The sequence below is a fragment of the Electrona antarctica genome, assembly GCF_951216825.1.
Source record: "Electrona antarctica genome assembly, chromosome: 10".
Classification (NCBI taxonomy): Eukaryota; Metazoa; Chordata; class Actinopteri; order Myctophiformes; family Myctophidae; genus Electrona; species Electrona antarctica.
Window position 1 is genome coordinate 26,467,276 of NC_136791.1, and position 20,000 is coordinate 26,487,275.

At 44.2% G+C, this 20,000-nt stretch overlaps 2 protein-coding genes across 2 annotated transcripts in view; one reads left to right on the top strand and one right to left on the bottom strand.

Annotated features, from left to right (window-relative positions):
- Nucleotides 1-20,000, bottom strand: part of LOC306930557 (homeobox protein Nkx-2.5-like) — a gene marked incomplete at its 5' end in the record, with an annotated part of 401,119 nt that overhangs the window by 64,609 nt on the left and 316,510 nt on the right. The gene's annotated exons all lie outside the window — the stretch shown is intronic.
- Nucleotides 1-20,000, top strand: part of ttc7a (tetratricopeptide repeat domain 7A) — a gene marked incomplete at both ends in the record, with an annotated part of 116,443 nt that overhangs the window by 38,356 nt on the left and 58,087 nt on the right. The window contains 2 exon segments of the mRNA XM_079511563.1: nt 3,103-3,175; nt 4,180-4,340. Coding sequence (XP_079367689.1) covers nt 3,103-3,175; nt 4,180-4,340 — 234 coding nt within the window.

A 20,000-nucleotide genomic window follows, 5' to 3' on the forward strand; every position in this document is an offset into this window, starting at 1 on the left:
GGAACACCGTCTTCCTCTAAACTGCCTCCCCCTGGCCAGCCGGGACGCCTGCTAGAGGGGAAAGGAACTGGTTGGAATAACGTGTTCCTTCCACGCGCTACGTCCAACCAGGGAAACTCCCCCCTGTCAGGTGTAAAGGAGCAACTTGGACACTCATGCAGGAAGGAAGCATGAGTTCAAGTCTGTTGCTCTCCCCAGGTTGGCGGAGGGTGTGTAGAGCCCAGGATCACATTAGATAATTGACACAGGGGTGAAAAATGGGTTACAAAATCGTGGGATAAAAATATATTAAATTTTAAAAAAAAATGAACACCGTCTTCCTATTCATTCATACACTCACTGGTGGAAGACAAGTAGAAATACCACTATGTAGAAATATTCTGTTACAAATGAGCATTGCGCCTGTCACAGACATGCGCAGGAGGTAGAGCAGGTCGTCCAATGATCCATGGGTCGGCGGTTCGAATCCCGGCTCCTCCTGTCTACATGTCGAAGTGTCCTTGGGCAAGACACTGAACCCCAAATTGCTCCCGATGTGCTGGTTGGTACCTTGCATGGCTTCCGCTGCAATCGGTGTATGAATGTGTGTGTGAATGGGTGAATGTAATGCACAATCTATGTAAAGCGCCTTGGATAAAGGCGCTATATAAATGCACCATTTACCATTTTAGAGCAAGTTCAGTCAGGAAACCTCAGTGCAGTTTAATTGGGCATCACGTTCACATGATTCACTTCTATCCAATCACACACTCCCATTTTCATACCGGCTATTTAAACTGGAAGTTTGCACCGCTCAATCTGCTTGCTTACTTGCTGCTGCACTGATACTGCTGCTGCACACTGATACTGCTGCTGCACACACTGATACTGCTGCTGCACACACTGATACTGCTGCTGCACACTGATACTGCTGCTGCACACTGATACTGCTGCTGCACACACTGATACTGCTGCTGCACACACTGATACTGCTGCTGCACACTGATACTGCTGCTGCACACACTGATACTGCTGCTGCACACACTGATACTGCTGCTGCACACACTGATACTGCTGCTGCACACACTGATACTGCTGCTGCACACTGATACTGCTGCTGCACACTGATACTGCTGCTGCACACTGATACTGCTGCTGCACACTCTGATACTGCTGCTGCACACTGATACTGCTGCTGCACACTCTGATACTGCTGCTGCACACTGATACTGCTGCTGCACACACTGATACTGCTGCACACACTGATACTGCTGCTGCACACACTGATACTGCTGCACACACTGATACTGCTGCTGCACACTGATACTGCTGCTGCACTGATACTGCTGCTGCACACACTGATACTGCTGCTGCTGCACTGATACTGCTGCTGCACACTGATACTGCTGCGCTGCTGCCTGCTTAAACTTTTGCTGCTCACCCTCCACCACCCCAGCTACCACCTGTCGTTTTGGATCTGCTGTTTAGGTACGGAGGATTCAGAGTCCCTATGGTTGGGACTAATGCGCTTGATCTCAGTACCTAAAAGCAGATCCAATTCATCGCCAAACCATAATAAATATATTGCTTCGTATTCAATAAATATATATTCTATCCATTCTTGAGTTTTCCTGACTGAAGTATACTTACTTACCTACTTTTACTCATACTTGATATTTACAAAGTACACCAGCATTGTGCAATAAACGGTTGGGTCAGTCACAAGTCATGTCACAACTCAAAGATAAGAACATAATTCATACAATGTGTAGGCTAATACAATATCAAAGTAAAAAGCTAAAAAGAAAACCCACAACAAAACCAACCACTGCATATTGCACTGTGACTATACCATGGTGAACAACAACAATGATTTCTAGATTATATTTAGTAATGCATATGAGTCAAATGTGTCATATTTTTTTTTTTTCATACCCCAGTGAGTACTACTAGTAACTTAGTGAGCCATAGACGGTTTGATACTATCACAGGAAACGTTTGTGAAAGTCTGTCGTGCATATAGGGTGTACCAAAACTCCTGGAGGGGGCGTCAACATAATGTGTCACGTGGTAGCGGCCGCCATACTTGCTGGCTTGTCTGGTTTGTTTACATTGAGCGACTATCCGTGTGCTTGTATACGTTCTTTTTTTTAACGGACCTCACAATGGTGCAGACTTGCTCAGTAAATAAGTGCCACAGCAGGTCGAGGAAATGAGCCAGAAAACGGAATAAGATGTTCAGCTTTCCAGCATGGAGACAGCACCAAGGAACCCAGATTGACGAGTTTACAAAAAGAAGTAGAATGGCTTGGATCTCGGCTGTACGGCGCACGGGCGCAGAGACATAACGTTCAACAAAGTATCTAAGCACAGCCGTGTTTGTTCACAACATTTTCCTTGTCCTTGTAATGTATTTGGGCCCGACGTTCTTTCTATCCATCCTGGTGTTGGTTCACTATGTTGTCGCCAAGAACGAGCTCAATATTTACAAAAACATACCACCGTCACTCTATTCTGAGTGATGTGGGCTAGAATTTAATGCCCACGAGAGGGCCGTCCCTAGCTTTTCAGACGCCGCCCCCCTCTTGGTGACGTACACGTTTTCACACTCTATACACACATTCTGTCAGGGACGTGCGCACACAAAGGGGTCATCAAAGGGGGCTTCAGCCCCTGCCCTTTTACCCGTCTGTAAAACAACTGCCCTTTCGAGACCACGAATGCAGCATTTACTATGGTGAAAGAAATGCAAATGCCACACCTTTCCATGCCATGTCGGAAGGCAGCATTCAGGAGAATTCCTTTTTTTCCGAAGTCTCCTGAACTTGAACGCAGCATTTTGCAATGAACAAATTTGTTTCGAAATCCAGGTCGTACAACCGCATCTCCACTAGCTAAAGATGTAGATCTGCTATTTTCGCTATTTTTGGTCTAAAAGTGCCCTCTTACGGGATGTCAGCCCCTGCCTCTCTAACACTCTCTGCACGTCCCTGTATTCTATGATTTCACCCACCCATCTGGTACGCCTTGCAACGGTAAAACAATAAACACCTGGACGTGTGCTTTTTGTCCTATAAGTCTGTCATAATATCTACTTGCTGTTGCTCCTCCTTTCCTCCACAGGGCCCACGCTTTGGACCCGCAAGATTCACAAATCGCTATGTACCTCTCCCTCCAGCTGGCCCTGGTACGCCAGGTATGGTCCTCTTGTCTCACTGTGAGTCTTCCATTATGTACACAGTATCCTTCCCATAGAGCAGTCAGTGGTTTTCAACCTGTTTCATGTCAAGGCAAGGTTTCAACGTTTTCCCCAGCCACTCTGGGGGCCTGATCCTTCCCCCTCTCGCAGTCTACCAGTCTCCCCCCCCCCAACCCAACTAACTCATAACTGCCCTTATCCCTAACCTTAAACCTGACTATAACCTAAAAAAATAAATAAATTTTTTTAACTCACAGTAATTAACTATATGCCTAAAACCTAACCTCAAAAGCCCCCTGGAAAAGAGGGCGACGCATATGATTGCACAACAAAATCTAAGTACATTTTGATACCAAATATATTTGTATACTTTTACTCAAGTACATTTTGAATTCACGACTTTTACTTGTAACAGGGTATTTTCTATATGGCACTGTAGCCTACTGTTTGTTCCACCGCTGTCCGTAACTCGGTTCACATTTCGTGCATTCTCTGAATTCACTGTTGGTATAACTCGGTCGCCACATTTTGTGCCCTCTCTGAATTCAGTGACCGTATAACTCGGTCATCACATTAGAGCTTTAAGCAAGTCGACTATTCAACTAGTCGACTATTCAACTAGTCGACTATTCAACTAGTCCAGGGGTTCTCAACCCGTGGGTCGCGACCCTATTAAATCCACTAGTTGACCTTGCTGGTACTAGTTGACTAGTTGATAATAAAAAATAAAAAGGCCTCAAGATCAACTAGAATGCTAGATTATAGTCACCAATGTACACAGTTTTTAAATGTACAAATATTATTTAAAAAAAGGTTTTTTTATTCTTTGTTTACATGTTTTTTTACATAATAGGTAGTTAAACAACTAGTCGACTAGTAAACTAGGCAACTAGTCAACTAGTAAAAATCACTAGAAGTGAAAGCCCTGCTACATTCACATGTCATGCTCTCTCTCTCTCTGAATCGGCCCTGCATGGCCTGCCCGGCTGCCCCGCGTGCAGGTGTCGTCGGCCATGGAGCCCCTGCAGGTGGCGCTGTCCCTGCGTGGGGACGACCTGCACTCGCTGCACCTGCTGGCCCTGCTGTTCAGCGCCCAGAAGCACCACCGCCATGCCCTGGACACGGTCAGCCTGGCGCTCAGCCAGCACCCCGACAACTTCAAGTACGTTGAACAAAAAAAGGATACTGGAGACCTCGCCAGTTTTCGCCGCGGTTTAGTGCATTTTTGTTTTACTTCACCTTCATTTAAATAGCATTGAATTGAGAGGGAGAGGATATAGTTGTTTAGAGTTTACACTAGAGAAAGTAGGAATGCTAAAGTTTAAACACCAAAGTACCAAAACAATGTAATTCATTAGTAAACAATATCGTGACATGGTAGGCCTACTTATCATTGGTATTCACATACTCACCTTTTTATCATTATCTAGTTGACCATTTAATTGCACAAAATAATTTGATCACTTTGTAAATGAACTATAACATCTGTGGGTTTGACATACTACACTGATGAAGACAGCATGTTAGCATAACGATGAAGACATTGATTGTTTGCTGCGGCGAGTTGGTAAACTGGTGAGTTCTCTGGATACCAACAAAAACACTCCTTGGGCTAAAAACGGCCATAGCCATCATCACAAATGTGATGAGGTCAGCACATTTTGGGCACATTTGGGCAAGTGGCTATGGCCGTTTTTTTTGTGCAAACCTAATACTTGGAATGGATTCAGAATCGTGAAAACCCCCACCAGTTTGACACATGCTACATAAAGCATAATGAAACATTTTAAATCTTGCCTTATATTATATAGGATGTTAATGCTATGGTCACATACCAAAATAATTGCTCAATACCGACAGCCGGTCAGCAAGTGGATTCATGAATGTATGTATAGACAATATTTTAGGCCAATAATAAAAACTATATTCCAAATTTCCCACTTTAAACAAAGTAATCCTGTTGGCTGCCGGACTACTTTTGAAGCCAATAGAGCAGGGTTCCCCAATAGGCGGCCCGCGGGCCATTTGCGGCCCGCGGAGCGCCCCGTTGCGGCCCGCGGAAGAATTTCCAAAAAAAAATGTCATGTCAAACTGGGCATCCTTTTCAAATGGGGTCCTGCCCTGAAAATTAATTTTCAGGGCAAGACCTCGACCTCACGCGTGCGGACTCGGCCCCCAGCCTGGTACCCTAGTCAAAATATGGCCCTTGAGGAAAATTAATTGGGGAACCCTGCAATAGAGCGTCTCAGTCCCGCCCCCTTTCATGACGACACCAGGCCCAGGAAATAATTCCCAATGCATTTTCCCCATAGACATTTCAAAAAGTATTTATTTAAAGACCTTTTAAGCGTCGTACGAAGCCAACTGGAGTCGTGACAAATCATGACAACAAACACAATATTTTGGACCAAACAAATAATTACAAAGAAGAAAAACAACAAAAAAATTGTTTGTTCGGCCCATTGTCATGATTTGTCACGACAAGAGTTGGCTTTGTACGCGGCGTAAACGTCTTTAAATAAATACTTTTTGAAAAGTGAGGAAAATGAACGGGGAATTCTTTTCCGGGTCTCTCGAGGGGGTGGGACTGCGACGCTCTATACTTTTGCACTTTATTTAAGTAAATGTTGAATTTTTCTACATTGCAGCATTGATAGCTTTGCTTAGTAAAATGTTGGGCTATACTTTATTATCCACCGCTGCGTGAACCTGGCCCCGTGCCAGACCAGCAGCACCACGACACCTTTGAGTGTTACCAAACCATCAAACATGTCCTTCACCCACAGAACACACTGCAGGGCCACCGCTGTACAGTGTGATCCTCCATGCAGCACGCACGCGCGCACGTGTGTGTGTGTGTGTGTGTGTGTGTGTGTGTGCGTGCGTGTGCGTGTGTGTGTGTGGGCGGGTGGGTGGGTGTGTGGTGCAATGAGGCCCATTTCCAGTCAGAGACCTCTCTGTGGGGATAGGGTGTCTGAGCTCTACTGTGTGTGTGTGTGTGTGTGTGTGTGTGTGTGGGGCCAACTACACACACACACACACACACACGCACACACTCACACACCCTGACTCACATATAGTACACGCTCAGCCTTATTTAGACGACTGCATTGCGGTACCTATCCTATGCGCCACACATGTACCCTTACCCTTTAACACTGCAGCTGTGACCCACCACGTCTGATCAAGTGCACGTACTGAGCTCTGTCTGGGTGACTAACACACACACGCACGCACGCACGCACGCACGTACGCACGCACGCACGCATGCACGCACGCACGCACGCACGCACGCACACACACACACACACACACGCTCACACACAAACAAACAAAACAGTGATATTTACCTGCGACCCATTACAAATGGCTCCATAACCCCAAAAGGGGTCCAGACCCATGTTTACATGAAAGTAAATGTTACTCACTCTGGGCAAGTAAAGAAAGATATTTTAGCTCAAAACAAGTATATTCAACTAAAGTGAAAATGTCAGTAAACGTTACTTGATTAAGCATAGTATTGTAACAAATGAGTAAAGCTTACTATATGTACAGTATCTAAGTCGAAGTAGTTATTGGGTTTTACAGTGCACTGTTTGGGAAACACTGCATGTCTAGTAAGTAGTACAGCTGTAGTTTGATGTTTTGCCCGGGACCCAAACTAGGGGAAATAGCAGATCTACAAGCTCACAACCTCAAGTTATGAGCTTGTGGATGGATCGGCTATTTTCCACTATATATACGTCTTAAACATTTCATTTTGTAATTCATGGAATTTCTTAGATTTCTTTTTTCATGAAATTACTTGAGGGGACATTTTGTTTAATTTGTTTTGAATTCATGAAATATTTTGCTTTTGGGAAAAAGAAAGGGGACCATAAAAATGGGTCCCGACTCCCGACCCAGTGTTTGGGAAACAGTTTGTGTGTGCGTGCGACGTGCGGCGTGCGTGCGTGCGTGCGTGCGTGCGTGCGTGCGTGCGTGCGTGCGTGCGTGCGTGCGTGCGTGCGTGCGTGCGTGCGTGCGTGCGTGCGTGCGTGCGTGCGTGCGTGCGTACTGTGGATACAGTACTCGTATCCACACAGTACAGTGTCTACTTGCTGCTCCACATTGTTGTTGCTTTGACTTTGACAACCCATGCAGAAGTAGCACACCTGTGCTGTGGTATCCTGCTCCAATGGGTGTGTGTTGCATCACCTCTTTTCCCCTCTCGCCCCTCCTCCTCCCCCTCCTCCTCCTCCCCTCTTCCTCCTCCCTTCCTTGGTAAAAAGCACTTCCCGGTACAACCATCGGGGGTCACTGTTGGCCTCCACGGGTCCCAAGGAAAGCATGCAGAGGCGGACGTCGCTCAAAGAGGAGGAGAAGAAAAATGTAGGAAAACAAGAAAATTGATCGAGGGAGGGAGGGATAGAGGGATGGGGGAGGGATAGAGAGTGATAGGGGGAGGGATAGTGTGAGAGAGGAATGGGTGAGTGAGAGAGAGATTGGGGAGGGAGAGAGAGAGGGAGAGAGGCATAGGGGAGGGATAGAGAAGAGAGATGGGGAGGGAGAGAGAGAGGGATGGGGTGGGAGAGATGGGGAGGGAGAGAGAGGGATGGGGTGGGAGAGATGGGGAGGGAGAGAGAGGGATGGGGTGGGAGAGATGGGGAGGGAGAGAGAGGGATGGGGTGGGAGAGATGGGGGAGGGAGAGAGGGATGGAGGAGGGAGAGAGGGATGGGGGAGGGAGAGAGGGAGAGAGAGAGGGATGGGGTGGGAGAGATGGGGGAGGGAGAGAGGGATGGAGGAGGGAGAGGGATGGGGGAGGGAGAGAGGGAGAGAGAGAGGGATGGGGTGGGAGAGATGGGGAGGGAGAGAGAAAGGGATGGGTGAGGGAGAGAGGGAGAGAGGCATAGGGGAGGGATAGAGAAGAGAGATGGGGAGGGAGAGAGAGAGGGATGGGGTGGGAGAGATGGGGGAGGGAGAGAGGGATGGAGGAGGGAGAGAGGGATGGGGGAGGGAGAGAGAGAGGGATGGGGTGGGAGAGATGGGGGAGGGAGAGAGGGATGGGGGAGGGAGAGAGGGAGAGAGAGAGGGATGGGGAGGGAGAGAGAAAGAGAGAAAGAGAGATGGGGGAGGGAGAGAGAGAGGGATGGGGTGGGAGAGATGGGGGAGGGAGAGAGGGATGGAGGAGGGAGAGAGGGATGGGGGAGGGAGAGAGGGAGAGAGAGAGGGATGGGGTGGGAGAGATGGGGGAGGGAGAGAGGGATGGGGGAGGGAGAGAGAGAGGGATGGGGAGGGAGAGAGAAAGAGAGATGGGGGAGGGAGAGAGAAAGAGAGAAAGAGAGATGGGGGAGGGAGAGAGAAAGAGAGATGGAAGAGGGAGAGAGAAAGAGAGAAAGAGAGATGGGGGAGGGAGAGAGAAAGAGAGAAAGAGAGATGGGGGAGGGAGAGAGAAAGAGAGAAAGAGAGATGGGGGAGGGAGAGAGAAAGAGAGATGGGGGAGGGAGAGAGAAAGAGAGATGGAAGAGGGAGAGAGAAAGAGAGAAAGAGAGATGGGGGAGGGAGAGAGAAAGAGAGAAAGAGAGATGGGGGAGGGAGAGAGAAAGAGAGAAAGAGAGAAAGAGAGATGGGGGAGGGAGAGAGAAAGAGAGAAAGAGAGATGGGGGAGGGAGAGAGAAAGAGAGAAAGAGAGATGGGGGAGGGAGAGAGAAAGAGAAAGAGAGATGGGGGAGGGAGAGAGGGAGTGAGCAAAAAAGGGAAAACTGGGATGTGGAGACAGAGATGGAAGAGAACAGTATAATATTTATAGATGAGGTTACCTTGCACCATTGAAAACTACAATCTGCTCTCCCACACGCACGCACGCACACACACGCACGCACACACAGGATTCAAACAAATATACACATACACGCACACCCATTCCGTGGAGATGCTTTGCCTGCTTTGACCCATTTAAGATCGCTTTCCATGGGCTCAGCCAATCACATCCCAGCTCTCTGTGCCAGGAATCCCCATCGCCCCGGCAACCATGAGATCACACAGGTAGAGCGGTCGCTATGGAGAGACATACAGTAGAGACATACAGTAGAGACAGTAGAGACATACAGTAGAGAGACATACAGTAGAGACAGTAGAGACATACAGTAGAGACATACAGTAGATACATACAGTAGAGACAGACAGTAGAGACATACAGTAGATACATACAGTAGAGACATACAGTAGAGACAGACAGTAGAGACATACAGTAGAGACATACAGTAGAGACAGTAGAGACATACAGTAGAGACATACAGTAGAGAGACATACAGTAGAGACATACAGTAGAGACATACAGTAGAGAGACATACAGTAGAGACAGTAGAGAGACATACAGTAGAGACATACAGTAGAGACAGTAGAGACATACAGTAGAGACAGTAGAGACATACAGTAGAGACATACAGTAGAGACAGTAGAGACATACAGTAGAGACAGTAGAGACATACAGTAGAGACATACAGTAGAGACAGTAGAGACATACAGTAGAGAGACATACAGTAGAGAGACATACAGTAGAGACAGTAGAGACATACAGTAGAGACAGTAGAGACATACAGTAGAGACATACAGTAGAGACAGTAGATACATACAGTAGAGACATACAGTAGAGAGACATACAGTAGAGACATACAGTAGAGACAGTAGAGACATACAGTAGAGACATGCAGTAGAGACATACAGTAGAGACAGTAGAGACATACAGTAGAGACACAGTAGAGAGACATACAGTAGAGACAGTAGAGACATACAGTAGAGACATACAGTAGAGACATACAGTAGAGAGACATACAGTAGAGACAGTAGAGACACATACAGTAGAGACATACAGTAGAGACATACAGTAGCGACAGTAGAGACATACAGTAGAGACATACAGTAGAGACAGCAGAGACATACAGTAGAGAGACATACAGTAGAGAGACATACAGTAGAGACAGTAGATACATACAGTAGAGACATACAGTAGAGACAGTAGAGACATACAGTAGAGACAGTAGAGACATACAGTAGAGACATACAGTAGAGACAGTTGAGACATACAGTAGAGACAGTAGAGACATACAGTAGAGAGACATACAGTAGAGACATACAGTAGAGACAGTAGAGACATACAGAAGAGACAGTAGATACATACAGTAGAGAGACATACAGTAGAGACACACAGTAGAGACAGTAGAGACATACAGTAGAGACATACAGTAGAGACAGTAGAGACATACAGTAGAGACATACAGTAGAGACAGTAGAGACATACAGTAGAGACATACAGTAGAGACATACAGTAGAGAGACATACAGTAGAGACATACAGTAGAGACAGTAGAGACATAAAGTAGAGACAGTAGAGACATACAGTACAGACAGTAGAGACATACAGTAGAGACAGTAGAGAGACATACAGTAGAGACATACAGTAGAGATACATACAGTAGAGACAGTAGAGACATACAGTAGAGAGACATACAGTAGAGACATACAGTAGAGACACACAGTAGAGACATACAGTAGAGAGACATACAGTAGAGACATACAGTAGAGACATACAGTAGAGAGACATACAGTAGAGACAGTAGAGACATACAGTAGAGAGACATACAGTAGAGACAGTAGAGACATACAGTAGAGGGACATACAGTAGAGACAGTAGAGACATACACTAGAGACAGTAGAGACATACAGTAGAGAGACATACAGTAGAGACAGTAGAGACATACAGTAGAGAGACATACAGTAGAGACATACAGTAGAGAGACATACAGTAGAGACAGTAGAGACATACAGTAGAGAGACATACAGTAGAGACAGTAGAGACATACAGTAGAGAGATATACAGTAGAGACAGAAGAGACATACAGTAGAGAGACATACAGTAGAGACAGTAGAGACATACAGTAGAGAGACATACAGTAGAGACATACAGTAGAGAGACATACAGTAGACACAGTAGATACATACAGTAGAGACATACAGTAGAGAGACATACAGTAGAGACATACAGTAGAGACATACAGTAGAGAGACATACAGTAGAGACAGTAGAGACATACAGTAGAGAGACATACAGTAGAGACATACAGTAGAGAGACATACAGTAGAGACATACAGTAGAGACAGTAGATACATACAGTAGAGACATACAGTACAGACAGAGACATACAGTATAGACATACAGTAGAGACATACAGTAGAGACAGTAGAGACATACAGCAGAGACATACAGTAGAGACAGTAGAGACATACAGTAGAGAGACATACAGTAGAGACAGTAGAGACATACAGTAGAGAGACATACAGTAGAGACATACAGTAGAGACATACAGTAGAGAGACATACAGTAGAGACATACAGTAGAGAGATATACAGTAGAGACAGTAGAGACATACAGTAGAGAGACATACAGTAGAGACAGTAGAGACATACAGTAGAGAGACATACAGTAGAGACATACAGTAGAGAGACATACAGTAGACACAGTAGATACATACAGTAGAGAGACATACAGTAGAGACATACAGTAGAGAGACATACAGTAGAGACAGTAGAGACATACAGTAGAGAGACATACAGTAGAGACATACAGTAGAGAGACATACAGTAGAGACATACAGTAGATACAGTAGATACATACAGTAGAGACATACAGTACAGACAGAGACATACAGTAGAGACATACAGTAGAGACAGTAGAGACATACAGCAGAGACATACAGTAGAGACAGTAGAGACATACAGTAGAGAGACATACAGTAGAGACAGTAGAGACATACAGTAGAGAGACATACAGTAGAGACATACAGTAGAGACATACAGTAGAGAGACATACAGTAGAGACATACAGTAAAGACATACAGTAGAGAGACATACAGTAGAGACAGTAGAGACATACAGTAGAGAGACATACAGTAGAGACATACAGTAGAGACATACAGTAGAGATATACAGTAGAGAGACATACAGTAGAGAGACATACAGTAGAGACAGTAGAGACATACAGTAGAGAGACATACAGTAGAGACAGTAGAGACATACAGTAGAGACATACAGTAGAGACATACAGTAGAGATACATACAGTAGAGACATACAGTAGAGACAGTAGAGACATACAGTAGAGACAGTAGAGACATACAGTAGAGACAGTAGAGACATACAGTAGAGACAGTAGAGACATACAGTAGAGACATACAGTAGAGAGACATACAGTAGAGAGACATACAGTAGAGACAGTAGAGACATACAGTAGAGAGACAGACAGTAGAGACATACAGTAGAGAGACATACAGTAGAGACAGTAGAGACATACAGTAGAGACATACAGTAGAGACATACAGTAGAGAGACATACAGTAGAGACAGTAGAGACATACAGTAGAGAGACATACAGTAGAGAGACATACAGTAGAGACAGTAGAGACATACAGTAGAGAGACATACAGTAGAGACAGTAGAGACATACAGTAGAGACATACAGTAGAGAGACATACAGTAGAGACAGTAGAGACATACAGTAGAGAGACATACAGTAGAGAGACATACAGTACAGACAGTAGAGACATACAGTAGAGAGAAATACAGTAGAGACAGTAGAGACATACAGTAGAGACATACAGTAGAGAGACATACAGTAGAGAGAGACATACAGTAGAGACATACAGTAGAGAGACGTACAGTAGAGACATACAGTAGAGACATACAGTAGAGAGACATACAGTAGAGACATACAGTATAGACATACAGTAGAGAGACATACCGTAGAGACAGTATATACATACAGTAGAGACAGTAGAGACATACAGTAGAGACATACAGTAGAGACATACAGTAGAGAGACATACAGTAGATACATACAGTAGAGACATACAGTACAGACAGTAGAGACATACAGTAGAGACAGTAGAGAGACATACAGTAGAGATACATACAGTAGAGACAGTAGAGACATACAGTAGAGAGACATACAGTAGAGAGACATACAGTAGAGACATACAGTAGAGACACACAGTAGAGACAGTAGAGACATACAGTAGAGAGACATACAGTAGAGACATACAGTAGAGACATACAGTAGAGAGACATACAGTAGAGACAGTAGAGACATACAGTAGAGAGACATACAGTAGAGACAGTAGAGACATACAGTAGAGGGACATACAGTAGAGACAGTAGAGACATACACTAGAGACAGTAGAGACATACAGTAGAGAGACATACAGTAGAGAGACATACAGTAGAGAGACATACAGTAGAGACATACAGTAGAGAGACATACAGTAGAGACAGTAGAGACATACAGTAGAGAGACATACAGTAGAGACAGTAGAGAGATATACAGTAGAGACAGAAGAGACATACAGTAGAGAGACATACAGTAGAGACAGTAGAGACATACAGTAGAGAGACATACAGTAGAGACATACAGTAGAGAGACATACAGTAGACACAGTAGATACATACAGTAGAGACATACAGTAGAGAGACATACAGTAGAGACATACAGTAGAGACATACAGTAGAGAGACATACAGTAGAGACAGTAGAGACATACAGTAGAGAGACATACAGTAGAGACATATAGTAGAGAGACATACAGTAGAGACATACAGTAGAGACAGTAGATACATACAGTAGAGACATACAGTACAGACAGAGACATACAGTATAGACATACAGTAGAGACATACAGTAGAGACAGTAGAGACATACAGCAGAGACATACAGTAGAGACAGTAGAGACATACAGTAGAGAGACATACAGTAGAGACAGTAGAGACATACAGTAGAGAGACATACAGTAGAGACATACAGTAGAGACATACAGTAGAGAGACATACAGTAGAGACATACAGTAGAGACATACAGTAGAGACAGTAGAGACATACAGTAGAGAGATATACAGTAGAGACAGTAGAGACATACAGTAGAGAGACATACAGTAGAGACAGTAGAGACATACAGTAGAGAGACATACAGTAGAGAGACATACAGTAGACACAGTAGATACATACAGTAGAGACATACAGTAGAGAGACATACAGTAGAGACATACAGTATAGAGACATACAGTAGAGACAGTAGAGACATACAGTAGAGAGACATACAGTAGAGACATACAGTAGAGAGACATACAGTAGAGACATACAGTAGAGACAGTAGATACATACAGTAGAGACATACAGTACAGACAGAGACATACAGTAGAGACATACAGTAGACAGTAGAGACATACAGCAGAGACATACAGTAGAGACAGTAGAGACATACAGTAGAGAGACATACAGTAGAGACAGTAGAGACATACAGTAGAGAGACATACAGTAGAGACATACAGTAGAGACATACAGTAGAGAGACATACAGTAGAGACATACAGTAGAGACATACAGTAAAGACATACAGTAGAGAGACATACAGTAGAGACAGTAGAGACATACAGTAGAGAGAGACATACAGTAGAGACATACAGTAGAGACATACAGTAGAGACATACAGTAGAGAGAGACATACATTAGAGACATACAGTAGAGAGACATACAGTAGAGAGACATACAGTAGAGAGACATACAGTAGAGACAGTAGAGACATACAGTAGAGACATACAGTAGAGACAGTAGAGACATACAGTAGAGACATACAGTAGAGATACATACAGTAGAGACATACAGTAGAGACAGTAGAGACATACAGTAGAGACAGTAGAGACATACAGTAGAGACAGTAGAGACATACAGTAGAGAGACATACAGTAGAGACAGTAGAGACATACAGTAGAGACATACAGTAGAGAGACATACAGTAGAGAGACATACAGTAGAGACAGTAGAGACATACAGTAGAGAGACATACAGTAGAGACAGTAGAGACATACAGTAGAGAGACATACAGTAGAGACAGTAGAGACATACAGTAGAGACATACAGTAGAGACATACAGTAGAGAGACATACAGTAGAGACAGTAGAGACATACAGTAGAGAGACATACAGTAGAGAGACATACAGTAGAGACAGTAGAGACATACAGTAGAGACATACAGTAGAGAGACATACAGTAGAGACATACAGTAGAGACAGTAGAGACATACAGTAGAGCGACATACAGTAGAGACATACAGTAGCGAGAGACATACAGTAGAGACATACATTAGAGAGACATACAGTAGAGACATACAGTATAGACAGTAGATACATACAGTAGAGACAGTAGAGACATACAGTAGAGAGACATACAGTAGAGACATACAGTATAGAGACATACAGTAGAGACAGTAGATACATACAGTAGAGAGACATACAGTAGAGACAGTAGAGACATACAGTAGAGAGACATACAGTAGAGACATACAGTAGCGAGAGACATACAGTAGAGACATACAGTAGAGACATACATTAGAGAGACATACAGTAGAGACATACAGTATAGACAGTAGATACATACAGTAGAGACAGTAGAGACATACAGTAGAGAGACATACAGTAGAGACATACAGTATAGAGACATACAGTAGAGACAGTAGATACATACAGTAGAGAGACATACAGTAGAGACAGTAGAGACATACAGTAGAGAGACATACAGTAGAGACAGTAGAGACATACAGTAGAGAGACATACAGTAGAGACAGTAGAGACATACAGTAGAGACATACAGTAGAGAGACATACAGTAGAGACATACAGTAGAGAGACATACAGTAGAGACATACAGTAGAGACATACAGTAGAGAGACATACAGTAGAGAGACATACAGTAGAGACATACAGTAGAGACATACAGTAGAGAGACATACAGTAGAGAGACATACAGTAGAGACATACAGTAGAGACATACAGTAGAGAGACATACAGTAGAGACAGTAGAGACATACAGTAGAGACATACAGTAGAGACAGTAGAGACATACAGTAGAGACATACAGTAGAGACCGTAGAGACATACAGTAGAGACATACAGTACAGACAGTAGAGACATACAGTAGAGACAGTAGAGACAGTAGAGACATACAGTAGAGAGACATACAGTAGAGAGACATACAGTAGAGACAGTAGAGACATACAGTAGAGAGACATACAGTAGAGAGACATACAGTAGAGACAGTAGAGACATACAGTAGAGACATACAGTAGAGACAGTAGAGACGTACAGTAGAGAGACATACAGTAGAGAGACATACAGTAGAGACATACAGTAGAGACATACAGTAGAGACAGTAGAGACATACAGTAGAGAGACATACAGTAGAGACAGTAGATACATACAGTAGATAGACATACAGTAGAGACAGTAGAGACATACAGTAGAGAGACATACAGTAGAGACATACATTAGAGAGACATACAGTAGAGAGACATACAGTAGAGAGACATACAGTAGAGACATACAGTACAGACAGTAGAGAGACATACAGTAGAGAGACATACAGTAGAGAGACATACAGTAGAGACATACAGTACAGACAGTAGAGAGACATACAGTACAGACAGTAGAGAGACATACAGTAGAGACAGTAGAGAGACATACAGTACAGACAGTAGAGAGACATACAGTACAGACAGTAGAGAGACATACAGTACAGACAGTAGAGAGACATACAGTAGAGACAGTAGAGAGACATACAGTACAGACAGTAGAGAGACATACAGTACAGACAGTAGAGAGACATACAGTACAGACAGTAGAGAGACATACAGTAGAGAGACATACAGTACAGACAGTAGAGAGACATACAGTAGAGAGACATACAGTACAGACAGTAGAGAGACATACAGTACAGACAGTAGAGAGAGACATACAGTACAGACAGTAGAGAGACATACAGTAGAGAGACATACAGTACAGACAGTAGAGAGACATACAGTACAGACAGTAGAGAGAGACATACAGTACAGACAGTAGAGAGACATACAGTAGAGAGACATACAGTACAGACAGTAGAGAGACATACAGTACAGACAGTAGAGAGAGACATACAGTACAGACAGTAGAGAGAGACATACAGTACAGACAGTAGAGAGACATACAGTACAGACAGTAGAGAGAGACATACAGTAGAGAGACATACAGTACAGACATACAGTACAGACAGTAGAGAGACATACAGTAGAGAGACATACAGTACAGACAGTAGAGAGAGACATACAGTACAGACAGTAGAGAGAGACATACAGTACAGACAGTAGAGAGACATACAGTAGAGACATACAGTACAGACAGTATAGAGACATACAGTACAGACAGTAGAGAGACATACAGTACAGACAGTAGAGAGAGACATACAGTACAGACAGTAGAGAGACATACAGTAGAGACATACAGTACGGACAGTATAGAGACATACAGTACAGACAGTAGAGACATACAGTACAGACAGTAGAGAGACATACAGTACAGACAGTAGAGAGACATACAGTACAGACAGTAGAGAGACATACAGTACAGACAGTAGAGAGACATACAGTACAGACAGTATAGAGACATACAGTACAGACAGTAGAGAGACATACAGTACAGCCAGTAGAGAGACATACAGTAGAGAGACATACAGTACAGACAGTAGAGAGACATACAGTAGAGACAGTAGAGAGACATACAGTAGAGAGACATACAGTACAGACAGTAGAGAGACATACAGTAGAGACAGTAGAGAGACATACAGTACAGACAGTAGAGAGACATACAGTAGAGACAGTAGAGAGACATGCAGTACAGACAGTAGAGAGACATACAGTAGAGACAGTAGAGAGACATACAGTACAGACAGTAGAGAGACATACAGTAGAGACAGTAGAGAGACATACAGTACAGACAGTAGAGAGACATACAGTACAGACAGTAGAGAGACATACAGTAGAGAGACATACAGTACAGACAGTAGAGAGACATACAGTAGAGAGACATACAGTACAGACAGTAGAGAGACATACAGTACAGACAGTAGAGAGACATACAGTACAGACAGTAGAGAGAGACATACAGTAGAGAGACATACAGTACAGACAGTAGAGAGAGACATACAGTAGAGAGACATACAGTAGAGAGACATACAGTACAGACAGTAGAGAGAGACAAACAGTACAGACAGTAGAGAGACATACAGTAGAGAGACATACAGTACAGACAGTAGAGAGAGACAAACAGTACAGACAGTAGAGAGACATACAGTAGAGAGACATACAGTAGAGAGACATACAGTACAGACAGTAGAGAGAGACAAACAGTACAGACAGTAGAGAGACATACAGTAGAGACATACAGTACAGACAGTATAGAGAGACATACGTGGCTGACACAGTATCATATTTCACTGTGTATCATTAGGTTGGGATCGCTCGCATGTGCGCCAACATCAAAGCTTCTATAGCACACGAGTGCAGGGCATCCCCCTGACCCCCTGTTGTGTGTTCATGTATGTGTATGTGTGCGTGCACGTATGCATGGATGCATGGTGATCTTGCACATGCACATATCTCCATGGCACTGTGCATGCATGCATCCATGTGTATGATAACTGTTAGCACTATACTGCAGCACAACTGTCAACTGGCTGTAGCAAATTAGACCCCCAATCCTCCTTCCTTTTTTTCCTTCATATTTTTACTCTCTTTCATTCTTTCCCTTCTTCTCTCTTTTCCGCTCCTTGTTGTCTTTTTCATTATTTAATTTTTTTGGTGCTATTGTTTTTTATCTCCCGGTCGGTCTCTATTTCCCCCTTTCTTTGAAATTTTAATCAGCCAGTAAACAAGCATGCATTTCAATGTGAAATGGGATTCTGCCACAGCGAGCGAGCGAGCGAGAGAGAGAGAGAGAGAGAGAGAGAGAGAGAGAGCGAGAGAGAGAGAGAGATGTAAAGGCGAGAAGACGAGAGGAGAGAGAGGGGGAAGGGAGAAGAGAAAGTGTGAGAGGAGGGAGATTGAGAGAGAGAGAGAGAGAGAGAGAGAGAGAGAAAGATGGAGCCACGCGACTGTGGTCTCACGGCTTGTACTGAAGAGAATGATTAATCCCTCACTTTGATTTTGCATTCATCTAACAGGATGTGTGTGTGTGTGTGTGTGTGTGTGTGTGTGCGTGCGTGCGTGCGTGCGTGCGTGCGTGCGTGCGTGCGTGCGTGCACATGTACAATCAACACACCCCCTCAAGTATGCCTTCCCTTGCTTGTGAGAGTGCATAATTGAGCCCATGCCATATATGCGTGTGCACGCTGTGTGTGTGTGTGTGTGTGTGTGGTGTATATGCCCTTGTACAGTATCCGTGCGTAGTGTGCAGTGTATATATCTGTGCATGTTTGTGTGCAGTGTGTGCAGTGTGTGTGTGTGTGTGTGTGTGTGTGTGTGTGTGTGTGTGTGTGTGTGTGTGTGTGTGTGTGTGTGTGTGTGTGTGTGTGTGTGTGTGTGTGTGAGTGCCCATGTGTATCGTTGCATTTGTCCATTATACCGATATTGTACGTGTATTCTTGTGTGCAGCCATGTGTGTGTGTGTGTGTGTGTGTGTGTGTGTGTGCATGAGCGTGTGTGTGCCTGTGTTAGAAACCAGGCTGTGATCATCTGTGGGAGTGTGGTGGAATACGGTAGATGTACCACTTTTCCAGGCGGAGCGTTATTATTATTATTAGCTATTTATACACCAGGTTTACTCTGGCGCTCACAGCTCTCTGCGAGCCTCTGCACTCAGCTCACTGTGCTCTCCATGTAGCTCGCCACATGGCCCCATAGCTGTCCTCAAACGGTGTGCCTTTTGGGGTCACAGCATGCAGTCTTTTCCCATAGTATTTGTGTGTGTGTGTGTGTGTGTGTGTGTGTGTGTGTGTGTGTG